Genomic DNA, 16,162 nt, shown 5'->3' with positions numbered 1-16,162 from the left:
ATCATTACTTTACTTATATACCAAATACTGCAATGTTATCTTTCCTGTAATCACATTGCATTGCAAGGTATCGAACGCCACCTTACTATCCCCGGCCAGTCATCTAGAAATTTTCTATGTCAATCTTAAATGAATGTGATAAATTTCAATAAAAAAAACATAGAATTTTCATATTATAGATCATATTTCTAATAAACTATAAATCCGAAGGAATTTCATTTGAGCAATCTACCCCATTTTAGATAAGCAATTATCCAAACAATTTTCTCAATTTTTTGTTTTTCCAGTAGAAGCTAAGAAAAAAGTTCTCATACAATATTCTTAGGAAAAGAAGGAAGGAAAAACAAGGTGTAAAGGAAAATAAAATTGGAAAAGGATATGATATCTATGATGACTTTCATGGTCATGATATCAATCTGAAATTGTTGAAATAGTTGGAATAACAATTGTGTTGATGATGGCACAAGTGGTTATGTTGATGGTAATGACTATGATAACCCAAAGGTGCATTGGTTTGAGAAATTTTGGAGGATTATTAGTAATCTTGAAAGGGCACCTTTTATCTTGATGGCAATCTTAAATACTTTGTTTAACTAAAATAAGAGAATGTAACTTAAGAAGATTGATATCTCATAACCAGTTTGCAGAGATGAGGTAAAATCTTTGGTCAAAAATACCCTTATTTAACTAAAAAAATTACAAAATACTAAATTATCAATAACATTTTATGTTGATACCAAACAACATATCAAAGCCAAATGAGGCACTTGCTACTCCTAGGTATCAAATATCTACGAATCACATACCATATACAGCTTCAATATTTACATTGAACACCCAATGGTTATAATAGTTGTCACCATAGATGCAATAGTAGTGGAATCGTTAAAAATTGAAGTAACAGTGGTTGCACTTTGTTTAATACCAAGGATAGTGGTGAAGCAAGTATTGTTGGTGGTGCAATAATAGTGGCAGTTATGATTATAGTTGCTTTATTGTATCAGAATTGCTCAGCAGATAAATAAAAATAAGATTAGCTTACTAGAATACTTTATTGGAGAATATTAAGTGCGAGTTTCTAACGCACTTAAAATTGAATTTGAAAAATGATCTTCGGTGCTTAATTATGTTATCATAAACTGATAAGATTTATTTTCACACATATATCATTAGCAATGTCCCAGTCTTAGCAGTGTGTGTTGCGAGACGATCTAGTGGTAACAAGGAAATAGACAACAATACATTTTCAAGGGGTTTTTCTAACCTGTGACTGGGTTAAGACACCTACTAAACAAAAATTTTAAGGCTTGTCTTATATTAAATTTCAATGCAATGGAAAGCAACAATATTTCTGAAAGAATTAACTTAACCTGTGCCCTTAAGGCACAAGTCAGAAAAAAACCATTTGATAGATGGCAACTGATGCATCTTGTGAAGCAAATCGTTGCAGACTCTCCAATAAAGAAGAAGGAATTATAAATATTTATTCAAGTTTACAATTATAACAGGCATTAATCAATGATTAGATTAAAAAAAAAACATAGAAGTACCTGAAGCATTGAATGAATGATCACACAGAAAATTACTATACTAATCTTTTGATAAATGATTAGAAAGAAATATAAGTAAATTTAAACAACACACACATGTATAACATGATAATAACAACTGACTTATTATTCATGTTTCATCAAAAACATTGCAGCAAAATTGAAATTCCAGCCAAATGTATAACATGATAATAACAACCATCTTATTATCTATATTTCATTGAAAAAGTTTGCAGCAAAATTGAAATTCCAGCTGAACAGAATCACCTGCTAGCCATTGCAGCAACAGACTAAGAAATTGAGAAAAGACAGCTTTGTACATATCATATGACAACGATAGAGAGCACGCTTGTACACATCCATGTCCTTGCAAGAATGCCAACGAGCGTGCTCTCTCTCGTTGTCAATTGATAATGTGTCAAATCTCAAAGTAAAATCTGCAAAGAGAATTGGGAAATAGTAAGAATATATTGCAGAGAAGCATTAGTTAACAGAAAAGATGCTTTAAGTACAGTGGCTTGCTTACAATTGAGAAAGTACCAAGCTGTTTTCAATCTCAAAATAATATAAATGTCATTGAACTCCATAAATTCAGTTTCCATTGACCCTAAAGCAGTAGAATTGCATCCAAAACTCATAGTTCTAACAATCCTGAAAAATTAAAGATAAAAAATGTCAGAAAAAGAATCATGCAACTCCAGCAGAAACCATTCATAGCTACTTATTATACTCTATGCACAAAATCTTTATGCACATAGTGACATCTAACAACGTTTCTTCAAAGCCACCAATATCTTACATTTCATAAACATCATCATTTATGACACGGACAGTCCAAGCAAAACAATATTCAGATCGCCATGAATAGCACCAAAAACACAAAGGGATCTATATAGTTTTACTCACAGAAATATGGGTTTCTTTCAAACATGAAAGAAGGAGATGGAATTACCTGTCAACAGACAAGAATTGAACTTCGGATACTAAAAAACATACAAGGAGAAGTAAAAGTCAAAACATCAAGTGAACTGCTTAGAATTCATGACAAGATAGTATACGTCCACAAAACATAATTTTGTAAGCATTCATACCGAAAAGAAGTAATATCACATGCAATGCTAGATAAACAACTTTGATCCAGATGACAAGTACACCAAAAAAAATCCAGAAAACCTTTACAATCCCATATCTCTATTTTTCATTCTAAATGGAGCTTGTTATTCACCAAAAACTCACCACAGATTCTGGACTCTCTCTAGCTGGACAAGCTGGAAAAGGGGGAACTTCTATATGCAATCATGCATATTACAAAGGCTTAAGCTAAAAGAATTTCTAAGGTTTTAAGAACTTATCAAACATCTTAAGCTTTGCAAATTTTTTATATGAAAGAAATAAAATCAAAAGCCACTAAGAAACATTTACTGGATTTGGAAACCATAATAAACAGCTGAATTTGCAAAAAGCTTAAACAGCAGAGAAATGAAAGGTAAAGGAAGTCAGGTTGTCTCGACTAAACAACATAAAAAATAAACCAAAATTTTCTAGCCTTTGTTTTCTCCATATTTCTCAGCAATAAGACCAAGACAAAGTCCAAAATTAAACAGTACCGAAATTTCTTGAAGAAACATAACTCAGTTTTCTCACTGAAAGCCAAAGAAAAAACAAAGTGTTAGTAGAAGAATTAAAAGTAAAAAGACTTAAATATAGTAAATTTTGCAAGCATAACCAACCCTAACCTTAAAATTCACTGAAAAAGTCAAAACCGAAAAGAGCACGAAACTAAGTTGAAAAAACTTTGATGAAGAACAACCATGAAACTGAAGTCCCAGATCCAGACCCAATTCTTCAACCAGTAAAAACATTAAAAAAAATATATTCATATTAAAGTACAAAGAAACTGCAAAAATGAAGCACAAAGCACCCACTTGCACTGCTGCAGAGTCAAAACAAACTTTTGGAGTAAAGAAAAGATTGAAAAGAAAGAGACTGTTTACTCAAACAAGAAAATAAAAAGCAAAAAATTGAAGATTAATAAATGGTAGTTGGAAATACAATGGAGAATTCCATCAGTTTCCCATAGCAAGAAAGAAAAGCATAGCAAAAAATAAATAAACGAACAAAAACAAAAAAAGGATTAATTGCAGATAATTAATAAGGGTTAAAAGGACTTCGGGGTAATTGATGATCCCAGGTACGTGTCGAAAGCCGCCTCTTTGTTTGGTTTGAAGATATGCCTGGAAGATCAAACGGTCCAAATCTTGACACTTGTTTCGTACGCTACAATATCTTGATAAGATTAGAAAGACCTAAAAACACACAAGTACAAGACCAAATGAGATCGCTTGGCACAACCGTACCAGATTGTCACTCACTGTAGCTTAACAGCGCGTGAAGTGCGCGAAGGGAGGTTAGGAAGGTCACTTTCGGAGTCGATGATCAATGTGGATGTGATGGACACGCGAGAGGCGGTGGGCGTGGGCCTCTGAACAAGTTGTCCTTTACGTGGGGTGAAGTGAAGGACAAAATTCTTTTGTTTCTTCCTTGAAAGTAGGGATAAGTTCACTAAAATGCCCCCAAGTGGCTTGGATTACGAGATTGTCATTTGCGGTCCTGGCGTAAGCTTGGTGCCGGTAGCTGCAACAACCAAAGCTGGTTAGAATCTGATGTTCCGCATCTCAAAACTGCAAAAAGTTAAAAAAAAAACTTTTATTAGTAAATAAATAAATAAAACGAGGGATATAAAATTTGTTGAGTTTTACATTTTGCTTATTGTTATATAATTTTTCTTTTTATCAGTTAAATCATTAGATTTTATATTCTCTATATATATGGTCCATAAATATAAAATTTTAAATTAATTAAAAAATATAGTTATTTTTATAATAAAAATTTTAACCATTAAATATATAAGATATTATGAGGGTGATACTAATATCAAATTGATTTAAAAATTTATATGCATTATTAATATTAAGATATTATTATATTTAACAGTTATTTTTTAAACTATTGCTCCCATAAAAAGCTATGAAAATGGAAAGTTTATTAATTTACACCAAAATAACTTGATCTTTTTTTAATAAATACATGATATACACATGTTTGCTAGTAGAAAAAAATTGAAATCCAAATTTATATAAAAAATAATACTCATTGTAATTTAATTTAATCTTAACGATAATTTTTATTATCATGTCAGATTAGATTTGAATGGTCAAATTTTGGTTAAAATATTCTTTTTTTGAATAATTTATTCTCTTTATTATTTTGGGTTAAGTTATTCTTTGTTACTATAAGAATTTTTCATTGGTTTTATCTAATATAGTCTTAAAAAGCATATGAAAATGGCTTGAGGGCCTAGAATCACATGAGTCAATTAGCAACCTAAAAAGAGTAATCTACAAAGGACTATGAAATCTGACTAATTATGTCGTGCATAGAGTTTCAACGATTTTCATTACAACTTAAACCTAAAAGTTTACCCAAACCTTAGCTCTTTCTTAAACTTTACCCAAATCTTAGTTCTTTCTAATCCCTTGACATGTTAGAATGACTATATAAAAATAAGAAATTGATAGCTGAAAAGATTAATCAGTCTTGACTAAACTTTTAGTCAAGTTTCCTCATCTTGATGCTATAAAAAGGCCAAAAGCCAAAATGATTTCTTGATCATAACCTATTATGTGGAGATAGTAAAATTGATCCCAATTTGTAAAATTTATTTCTCAATTCCTTAATTTGAATTTGGATTCAATCCAATCTGATTTAATTAGAAAAAATCAACTCTCTGAATTCACCTAACTCGAACATAAAATAATTTAAATATAAAACAACTTAAAATTAAATATCACGAACGTTAAATTTGAATGAACAGAATTTAAAATAATTCGAGTCTAAGATGATCAATATCTAAAAAGTTTTAAATTTAAAATAACTCAAATTCAAAATAACCTAATTTTTTATATGATCCGATCCCAAATGACCCAATCCAACTCACCCAATTACCACCTCTACTACTAGGACTATGTAACTACTATTTCTAAGTGAGCTTCTTGGCTTTTGGATTCAAGAGAAAATATTATATTGCTTAATAGCTTAGTAGCTAGTGATGCTATAAATTTAATTTGGGTCGTTATTTTTGAATTTGATTAATTTTAATTTTGAGTGTTATAATTAGGAAGTTAATTTAATAAGTCAAGTCTTTTCTAATCTTAGATAGAACCTCCTACTTTTTCAGACCAACCAGGACATGTATTAGTTTGAAATATTGCTATGACATAAATGAAGAGTAAAAAAAAATGCATATAGGTACAATTGAACTATTTTATGTGACCATATAAGTAATAGTAATGTTGGTAAAGTTGACATCTTTACTAACTATTAAACATTTTACTTTTATCTTTCAATTTGATGTCTATATTTCATGTTGTTGTTCAATGTATTGATCAATACCTGTATTTGGAGTGGATCTAAAGTACAAAATGGTATCATATAATCAGGAAATATTTTTAAACGCTTTTAATTATTATCGTGAGTAAGTTGTTATTTTTTTTATTTAAAAAAACTGAATTTTGAATTTAACTTTTTGAATAATAAATAAATATACTTATCATCGAGTCAAAAGGATACAAATTGTAAATTGTATTTGATATAGTTGTAAAAGGAGTGTTTAAGGACATGATTGGCGGATTCTTCCTAGTTCATTCTACTATGATCATCATATAAATTATCTCGTAGCTTTATAAAAATCATCTTTGTTCTTTGTTTTTTTGCTTTTTTAATTAAGGGTCTTAACATTTTTAACTGTTTAAAATTAATTAGAAATTTTATAAGAGATAGTATGGGAAATTACATATATTACCAGTTATCTGTTGGTCTTATTTAATTATCTAGGAAAGCAAAATGACTATCAACTTCTGACCTATCAAAATAAGTACTTATTATAAAACCATACATATAAAATGTTAAACACAAGTTGTCAATAATTAAATATAACCAATTTACTCCTAGATAATAAATCTATTTAAAATAAAACAAATAAAGCATGACAAAGTTAAAAACATAATTAGTCATTCCACGATGTATAATATCTTGTCCTACTCATTGTTAACTCTTGAATCATCAATAAACCCATTTTCTTGAATTTCTGCTTGGCAATTAGTCCAAAACCCTTCAAACTTATGTGCTAAATTCGAAAAACAAAGGCACAGGCTTGTTTTGAACCCACCTTGTGAAAGGGTTCTCCTAACAAAATAATTTTTTTGAACCATCTATCATTGCTGCCAAGATAATTAAGGTTAATTCTTAAATGCAGTTATTACATGAAAACCAAAGATCAAAGTTGTATCTCCAACTAGCTTATGTTATACGTCTCAAGTAAATATTAGTAGACTGCTCAACAGGTCATCAATAATAGAATATTGTTTAAACATCTTTGTTTTTCTATGAGTATGTTGTTCAACAAGTCCAACCAGATAATTTTTGCTCCATCATTGTCACTAACCTTCTACTAGTAATGCTAGTGGCACCCTCTAAACTACTTCAATCATAAATTCTTCCTCTGAAAGTTTTAAAGATGAAAAACCATAGGAAATGGGAGTGAAGATGCAGATTCAAGAGAGCAAGGAATTTGGAATTACTTTGTTTTATTTGAATAGTTGAATACACGGCTGAGCTTCTTATACAATGTGGTATTTATAGATACAAATATTAAATTAGGGTTTATTTTAATTACAATAATAATTTTTGACCTTTGTAGATATTTACAAGTTTACCCATCTTCTATGACTTTCATTCTTCACACTCCTCCTCGAGAGAAGCATGAATGTCCATAATGCTCATCTTGCCCATCAAATGGTAGAACTGTGCCGGTTGCAATGCTTTTGTGAACATGTTTGCTAGTTGATTCTTTGTGGAAACATATTGTAGAGTGATGATTCCTTCTAGTACTTTATCTCTAATAAAGTGACAATCTATTTTTGTATGTTTAGTTCTTTCATGAAAAACAAGATTTTTGCATATATGTAAAGTAGATTGATTATCACATGTAGAAATTATCTAAGTTTTTTATGTGTAACACCAAAATCAACAAGTAAAGATAAAATCCATACAGTTTCACAAGAGGTCACAGCCATGGCTTTATATTAAGCTTCTGTAGAACTTCTTGCCATGACAGATTGTTTCTTGGATTTCCAACTGAGAAGGGAATCTCCTATGAACACACCAAAACTTATAATAGACTTTTTGATGTCTTGACAACCAGTCCAACCATTGTCAGTATACACCTTAATGAAAATTAGAATGAGATGCTAGTAATATACCTTGTCCTAGAGCTTTTTCCAAATACTTACTTGCAAACGACTATCACTAGGTTTTTCCATAAACTGTGATAAGCATTAGGCAACATATGCTATGTCCGGTTTAGTGAAAGTTAAATATAAAAGTCTCCTTACTAGTTGCCTACATATAGTAGGATTCACAAATTTCTCATTAAAATTATCTTTTGCAAGCTTATGATTATAATCTATAGGTGTTGAAATAGGTTTACATCCTGAAAATCCATAGTCATTGATAAAATCTAAAGCATATTTCCTTTTACAAAGAAAAATACCTTTCTTGATCTTGCTACCTCCAAACCAAGGAAGTATTTAAGCCATCATAAGTCTTTGAGCTTAAATTTTGATTTCAAACATTGTTTTACATGCTTTGCTATTGTCGTTGTAGTGTTGCCAATTACTATATCATCAACATAAATCATTAAAGCTATGAACTCTCTTTTGTCAATCATTTTTGTAAACAGAGAATTGTCAGACTTAGATTGTTGAAACCCAAAATATATGAGAGCGGTAGTGAATTTAGAATTCCACTAGTTGAAGGCTTGTTTAAGCCCATATAATGATTTTCTAAGCTTGCAAATTAACTATGATGATCTTGGAAACCCCTTTACCAAATAACCCTTGGGTAGATCCATGTACATTGTTTCCTCTAAGTCCTTATTAAGGAAAGCATTGTCTATGTCCAATAGGGATAGATGCCAACCATAAATTGTTGTTAGAGATAGAAATACCCTCACAGTTGCATGTTTAGCCATAAGGCTAAAAGTCTCATGATAATCAAATCTTTCTTGTTTATTGTAAACCTTAGCAACTAGCCTAGCTTTAAATCGTTCAATGCTCCAATTAGCTTGCTATTTTACCTTATACACCTATTTTCATCCTATGGTGTGTGCATTACTAAGAAAAGAAACCATAGACCAAGTCTTGTTATTCTGTAAAGCCTCAATTTCAAATGTCATAGTTGCTTGCCACTAAGGATACTTCACTGCCTGTTTATAGGTTTTAGGTTCTGGAATTTGGCTTAAAGAAGTAGTAAAAACTTTATGAGGATAAGAAAATTGGCTAGAAGAAAGTACTTTTTAAATTGAATGATTGGTGATCAAATTGGATTAGGAAGGTAAATTATGTTGGTAATCTTCAAAATATTTGGGAGTACTCTTTATTTTGATGTTTTTCTACTGGATGAAGGCATTGGTAAAGATTCTAAGGATGGAGTAACTATGATATGTTGTTCATTGACATAAAGATCAATAGCAAGTTATTCGAAGCATTTTGATAAAGAGGATTATCAAAAGAGTGGGTATGTGTTTCAGATTGTGTTTTAGAGTTATAGGGATGAATAGAATCAACTAGAATAAATGGTGAGGTATCAATGGGTACATTAGTAGAATAAGTGTTATTCTCAACATCCAGAGAAGGTAAAAGATTAAAATCACAATTTATATCAATGTAATAATTGTTGACTCCATATGTTTTTAATGACAACAAAACATTTCTCATTCTTTAAAGTCTAACTATGTTATTTGAGTGTGCAGGGGTAAAATTGGTATATTATTGTTATCTCACATCTTAAATTCCCCATGATAAGTCTTCAGTCCAAAGAAAGTGATTCAAGTAAGATAAAAGACATTTTATAAAGATTAGTTGATTAACATCTTAGTTTGATTGATCAAACAAGTCGAAAAAGGAGGATTCAAAGCTTCACAGAAAGATTTTAATCAATTAACTCACGGTTTAATCTATTAAAGTAACACTGGAAGGGACATTAAGACAAGTAGAAAGCTTTTAATCAATTAACACAAGATTTTAATCAATTAAAGGAATACTAGAATGCACACTGTAACAAATATAAAGATTTTAATTAGTTAATGCAAAGTTTAATCAACAAAAGAGAAGAAGTGGTATGTTATAAATGCTAAAAACCAAACCATTTCAAATCCGATTGCCCATTGCTTAAGGAGGAACATTCAAATAAGAACAAGAAGCAAAAGAAAGTAATGGTGGCAGCTACTTGGTCTAATAGCAATTCCTCTAACTTGGATGATGTGAAAGAAAAAATAGAAGCAAAAGCTAACTTTTGCTTGATGGCCAAAAATGAAGATGTTGGGTGAAGGCTAGCATCAAATACAAATAAAATCACAGAGGAAGAAAATTAACAAACAAAATGCACCTAACATTTCTAGGATCTCTTTCTTGTCAAATTGAGCACCCAAACAAAATGAGGATATAACTATATGATCAAATCATATTACCTCATTAGAAATGGAAGTTGAAACCACCATAACATCCCTTTAAAAGGCTCAACCACCTAAGCCCGATTGTTGCAAACTAAAGATGTCCAAGGAGTTTTTGTGTAGCTCCTAATAGTGATCCACACAAATGAACCTGAAAATCCTTCTCTAAGGATTGGGAGTGCTATGCCGTGGTAATGTGCTAGCAAAGATGAGTTTCATAAACTCAAATTCCCACACTAACAGCCTTAGGGCCAAACACACTAAAGTGAGAAAAAAAAAATTTTCTCTTCACAAGGGGTGCAGCTAGGGTAAGAATGTTTGTAAGTGTGTAGTCTTGCTTGTGTTGGGAGGCTATAGCAAGGTATTTATACCTTTGATTAATTTAAGCCCTAATTAGGTTAATTACATAGCTTTTATGTAACTATCAATTAACCCAATAACTTAATTAAATTATTTAAATAAGTCCTTAATAAGCTTATAACTTCTAATTTGATTGAGTCTAACTTAATCACCTTTTCCATTTTATTTTCAATATTCATTCTGGGTGTGTGACCCATTAAACTTCCAACATGTTGACAATGAAATTAAGATATAATCCTTAAGTTAAAATTAAGATTAGATAAATTCAAACTACTTTGAATTTATCATTAATTAAATTAACTATTAATTAAATTAACTATCAAAAGTTCATAGACTAAAAGCATAATCTAGTAATCTATTATGGCCACTTAAATGTTAGAAGAGTCATGATGGTTTGACTCAACCTTTCAGTGATCAGTCTTTTAATGCCATTTAATCTCTTCACTAATTGTCTTAGAAATCCAAAGAGCATGGTGCAATGTCTACTCTTTGATCTTTCCATAATAGTTCTTGCAACCATTAATTAGCTAACACGGATTATGGAAAACTTCTTTTCCAAAATTCACCTTACTTTGGCTAAAAACTTCATTAAGCTAATTTAGGGCAAGATCGATCAAGACACATCTCCTTAATCACTTAGAGTGGTGAATTTTCTTTTGACCATTCATTTGCCTTTATATGTTTCATGTTATACCTAACAGTATCCTATTCGGGCATCCTTGCACTACAAAAAATTTGGCTATTTCCAACAGAAATTTCTGTTGGAAATAGGCCTTTTTTCGTTGGAAATGTTTATTTCCAATGGAAAAGTCCGTTGAAAATTCCGTCGGTACAAGCCTTGTGGGTAATACTTTCCGTTAAAAATTTTCAACGAAAAATTCTGTTAAAAATATATTGGAAATCCATTGAAAATTTCCAATAAAAATTTCGTTGGAAATCCGTTCGAAATTTGAAATTTTGCCCTTTTTTTTTAGAAATCTGTTGGAAATTTCCAACGGATTTCCAACGAAAAATCCGTTGAAATTTTTTCCATTGGAAAAATTATTTCCAACGAAAATTTCCGTTGCAAATTCTATTTCCAACGGAAAAACATTTAGCATTTCCAACGAAAATTTTCATTGAAAAAATATTACCAACGGAATTTTTCGTTGGAAATATTTTGACCTATTATTTTTATAATAAATTTTCAGAAAAAATTACCATTTTTGTTTCTAATACTAAATTTAATTCCGCATTCAACTGTAAAATATATAAAAGGAAAACACATTACAAAATTGAGATTCAAGTCCTAACATCTAATTAGAAATTATCCTTAACACACAATATATAAAATAGTTTAATACATATGAATATTAAACATAACATCCTTAAAAAGTATCCAAGTGTTTGCACTGAAAATTATACATCATGTGAGAGAATTTTTTTTCTTACTAGTCAAGTCTTGAAGGTCCCGCATCACTAAGGGTTGAACACGCATTACTCATGAACATGGTTTCCATACGTGTCATAAATTCACTCATGCCTCCCGCCATCACATTTCTCATTTCTTCACGTATTTCCCCACGTATTTCCTCACATATCTTATTCAAGTTTTATGCAAGATTTTCCACTTTTTCTTCCAATGCATTTACGGGACTGTTAAAGTTTAAGTTGATAGGGCCACACGCAGACTCAAATGTTGCTACATTGGATTGTGTTCCAGTTAGTAAAGCTGTAGTAGGGACATGAGTGCCAAACCCATACACGTGAGTGCGTGTAGTTTCCTTCCCTCTAATTGCTTCAGTCCAAGCATGTGGATCGAATTCTGGCTGAGAAGATGACTCATCGCCATACTTCTGCGAAAGTACAAAATTATACATTTCTTACATAAAAACCATCATTAATGATTAATATTGAAGTAGAACATCAACTTAGAAGAAATAGTCAAAATTAATGAATTTTTACTTACACTCATAGACTTGGACTTGTTATCAATAAAATCACCATGACCCCCTGAGCGCTTATGAGTACGGTTGAACACTTCCAAGAAGGTAACATCTTGTTTCAGCTCAATTGCCTGAATTTATTAACAATTATATTTAGTCAATCATAATCGATATATATATATATATATATATATATATATATATATATATCCTAATATATATAACATATATAGCAAAACTGAAATCCAACTATGGTTGAGCAATTTAAATGAAATTCATGGAAAAACATACATATTAATTCTAAGTAACATTAATTCATACCATCCTTTTTGCATGAACCACAAATGGAACTGAACCACCAGTGTGCTTTGGAATGCTTCCTTCTTTTGGCGTTAAGCGATTTTGCCTTGCTTTTCGCGATTTGTTTTGCCACTCTTCTGTACCCCATACTGTATCGATCAGGGTGTCCCATATTTCATTTGTGATCCATTCCCTCGACATGCCTCTGCATTCTGTAATGTTGTTAGTTTTGGCTTCAGTCATTGCTTTATGCCTTTCTTCTGAAAGCATGTCTCTTAATCGATCGGAACAAATTTTTTCCCATATGCGTCGAACTAAAACATCTTTATGTGCATACCAAACACATTTTTCCTACAACATAATGTAATACAATAATTTAACAAAGTTATATAAATTAATGGAAAAGAAAATGCTTAATAAATATATAACAAACATAATACCTGAAATTTTCGAAACATTAACTCTTTGATATCATTAGGGACTTTCCTCCATGTCGACCATGGACCATGAAAGTGATTTTTGATGATCCTTGTTATTGTAGATGTGACCCCTCTCTTGAAAAAAGTACTTGTAAAATATTTCAAATAATTGTATATATTAAAATTAAAAAAATTAAAAATTGAGTTGAAAAATATAACAAGTTTAACAAGATAAAATACCTATCCCCAATAGAAGTTATACGTAGTCTGTCCGATGGATCTACAAGAGTCTGTAGTCCTACACTGGGTCCCCTACGATTCCTCATTTGCATTTCCACCTAAATTAATAGATGGGGATCTTGTAATATCATGTGCAGATGTCTCATTTTCTACTTGCTCTGCAAATGCATCGTACAAAGACTGTGTCTCAAATGGCGCATCATTATTCTCCTGCTACACCTGTTGTGGAATGGATATATCATCACATGCTTGGGAACTTGTAGGCACAGCCATGCTTGCCGATGCATATGAAGACCTAGGTCTTGGTTTTGATTGCTTCCCTTTAACCATCGTTCCTGCAATATTATATTGTTAAAATCCCATTAGCAATTATTATTAATATGATTATTATTATAACAGAATAAAAAAATCAATTCACAGCAATGACACATATAATTCTTAATTATTAGAAGCAAAGCAGCAATTATATATTAACTAATTCAACATTTATATCTTGATTTTAACTCAAACGTTCTAATTTTACATCATGTCAAAATACTTTAATATTATAAAATTAAAGTTCAACAATACCGTCAAAAGAAAATATTAAACCAATATTGTACGTACCTACAGTCATCATTCACTTCCTTAATAATCAAACTCATGTTCTGCATTATTATCACTATCATCATTATAAGTTTCACAATCGTCGTGCTCCACATGATCTTCATCTTCATATTCATCTTCATCTTCATCTTCATCTTCATCATCATCTTCATTATCTTCTCCTTCCATGTCATCTTCTTCATCTTCATCTTTATCGATATCATCTTCTTCATCCTCAATCGATAGATTAACCTCTTCATAATCACCATTCACTAACTCTGTTAAATCAACTTCCTCTGATTGAGTACTAGTAATTGAATTGGACACATTTTCTTGGTATACTCCTTCATTCAAATCACTTTCATTTTCTCTATCACCACTAATAGGAATTTGAAATCTACTCCTAGCTTTTGTTTTAAATACTGCCCACCAATCACGCCGATCTCTTCTTCTTGATAGATAACTATTATAATAAACTTGATGAGCTTGGGCAGCTAAAACAAATGGTTCATTACTGGCCAGTATTGAGTTGTAATTCACATTAACAAGACCATGCAATCAATCTACCTTTATTCCTTTTTCAGTATCAAACCAGTGACACTTGAATAGAACAACTCTATTTCCTATACCAAAATACTCCAACTCGATTATATCCACTAAGATGCCGTAAAAGTCACGCTCATGATCATTGTAAAAACTCCTTTTTATGCAAACCTCACTATTCATTGTCTTACGATTTTGGCCGTAATCTAAGGTGTGAAACTTGAAACCATTTACAAAATATCCACTGTAACACTTTATCATACGTCCGGGACCATAAGAGATTTCAATTATACGTTGGTCTATTTCCTCATTATGCTTTGCAACCTACAAACATGAGATACAAGAGAATAAAATAATAAATTACATAATTTATTCGTCAATGATTAATTAAAAGTTCACTTGTATGTTAAGAAAACTTACATAATTTTTAAACCATTTAACGAATCTCGCATCACGTACTTTCTCCAATTCCTCTTTTGAAATTTCCACAACATCTCCCTTCACAATTTCATCAAATATCCTATCATAATATCGACGACTACGTGATTAACTTCAATCTTATTATAGGGTATTAACAAGTTAAAAAAGTAATGGTACTTACTTTATATATGGGAGCATCTCTTCACAATTCATTAAAATATATAACTCAGTAGCATAAAACTCATCTTCATCTAAAAATTGAGATTTATCACATGAACCAAAAGCTCACCCCGAGTGAGTGAAAATTGAAAGACGACCCATAGAGTCCACCCTTCCCCCATCATCATTACGTGGCACTCTATTTACTCTTGTTCGCACAGCAGGTTCAAAATACCATGAGCAGAATGAGGAAACTTCCTCGATAACATAAGCCTCACATATAGATCCTTCAATAGAGGCACGATTTTTTACTTTCTTTTTCAACTGTTGCAAAAACCTAACAACCACAATATTCATCAATCTTATGATGTACTTTAAACTCTTCAAAATAAATATATGAAAACAAATAACAATTATTTTACCTCTCAAATGGATACATCCATCGATACTGGATGGGTCCACCAACCTTGGCCTCGTAAGGTAAATGAATCGACAAATGCTCCATAGAGTTAAAGAAACCCAGAGGAAATATCTTCTCTAGTTTGCATATAGTTTCACATATTTTTCCTTGCAACATTTCCATATGATCAATAGGTATTTCAGTTGTGCACAAATCCATAAAAAATTGAGATATCTCAGTAATTGCATTCCAAATTGTTTGAGGTAGCATATCACGGAATACAATTGGGAGCAATCGTTGCATAAAAACATAACAATCATGACTTTTCATCCCATAAAATTTTTCATCAATCTCATTAACACACCGAGAAATGTTCGATGCAAAACCATCTGGTAATCTCAATTGTTTAACCCAAGCACAAACATTTCTTATTTCCTCCTTATTTAATGTGTACGCAGCCTTAGGCTTGTATAGTTTTCCATTATTTTCCACCAATTCCAATTTTAGCTGCTTGCAATACACCTTCAAATCTTGTCGTGCCTTTATGTTGTCCTTTATCCTTCCTTTAACATCCATCACTGTGTTGAGTATATTCTCAACAAAATTATGTTCAATATGCATAACATCTAAATTGTGACGAATAAGAAGCGTATGCCAATAAGGTAGAGATCAAAATATACTATTCTTCACCC

The 16,162-nt window shown here is 31.2% G+C and overlaps 2 protein-coding genes across 2 annotated transcripts; both read right to left on the bottom strand.

Annotated features, from left to right (window-relative positions):
- Positions 1 to 1,656: 1,656 nt before the first annotated feature.
- Positions 1,657 to 3,739, bottom strand: LOC18612609 (uncharacterized). Its single transcript, XM_088805436.1, has 2 exons — positions 3,361 to 3,739; positions 1,657 to 1,987 (listed from the first exon to the last, which is right to left on the bottom strand). The coding sequence occupies exons 1-2, from the start codon at positions 3,428 to 3,430 to the stop codon at positions 1,821 to 1,823; spliced, it is 237 nt and encodes a 78-aa protein (XP_088661562.1). The 5' UTR covers positions 3,431 to 3,739; the 3' UTR covers positions 1,657 to 1,820.
- Positions 3,740 to 15,196: 11,457 nt separating this feature from the next.
- Positions 15,197 to 16,130, bottom strand: LOC148764571 (uncharacterized; the record flags this gene model as incomplete). Its single annotated transcript, XM_088803066.1, has 2 exons — positions 15,197 to 15,407; positions 15,493 to 16,130. Coding segments are annotated over 2 exons (849 nt in total), but the record flags the coding sequence as incomplete, so codon positions are not given.
- Between the last annotated feature and the right edge of the window lie 32 nt (positions 16,131 to 16,162).

This window comes from Theobroma cacao, chromosome 1, assembly GCF_053813885.1.
Source record: "Theobroma cacao isolate CCN51 chromosome 1, ASM5381388v1, whole genome shotgun sequence".
In the NCBI taxonomy this organism is placed as follows: Eukaryota; Viridiplantae; Streptophyta; class Magnoliopsida; order Malvales; family Malvaceae; genus Theobroma; species Theobroma cacao.
Note: the sequence above shows the minus strand (reverse complement) of the source record. Positions and strands in the feature narration are given on the sequence as shown.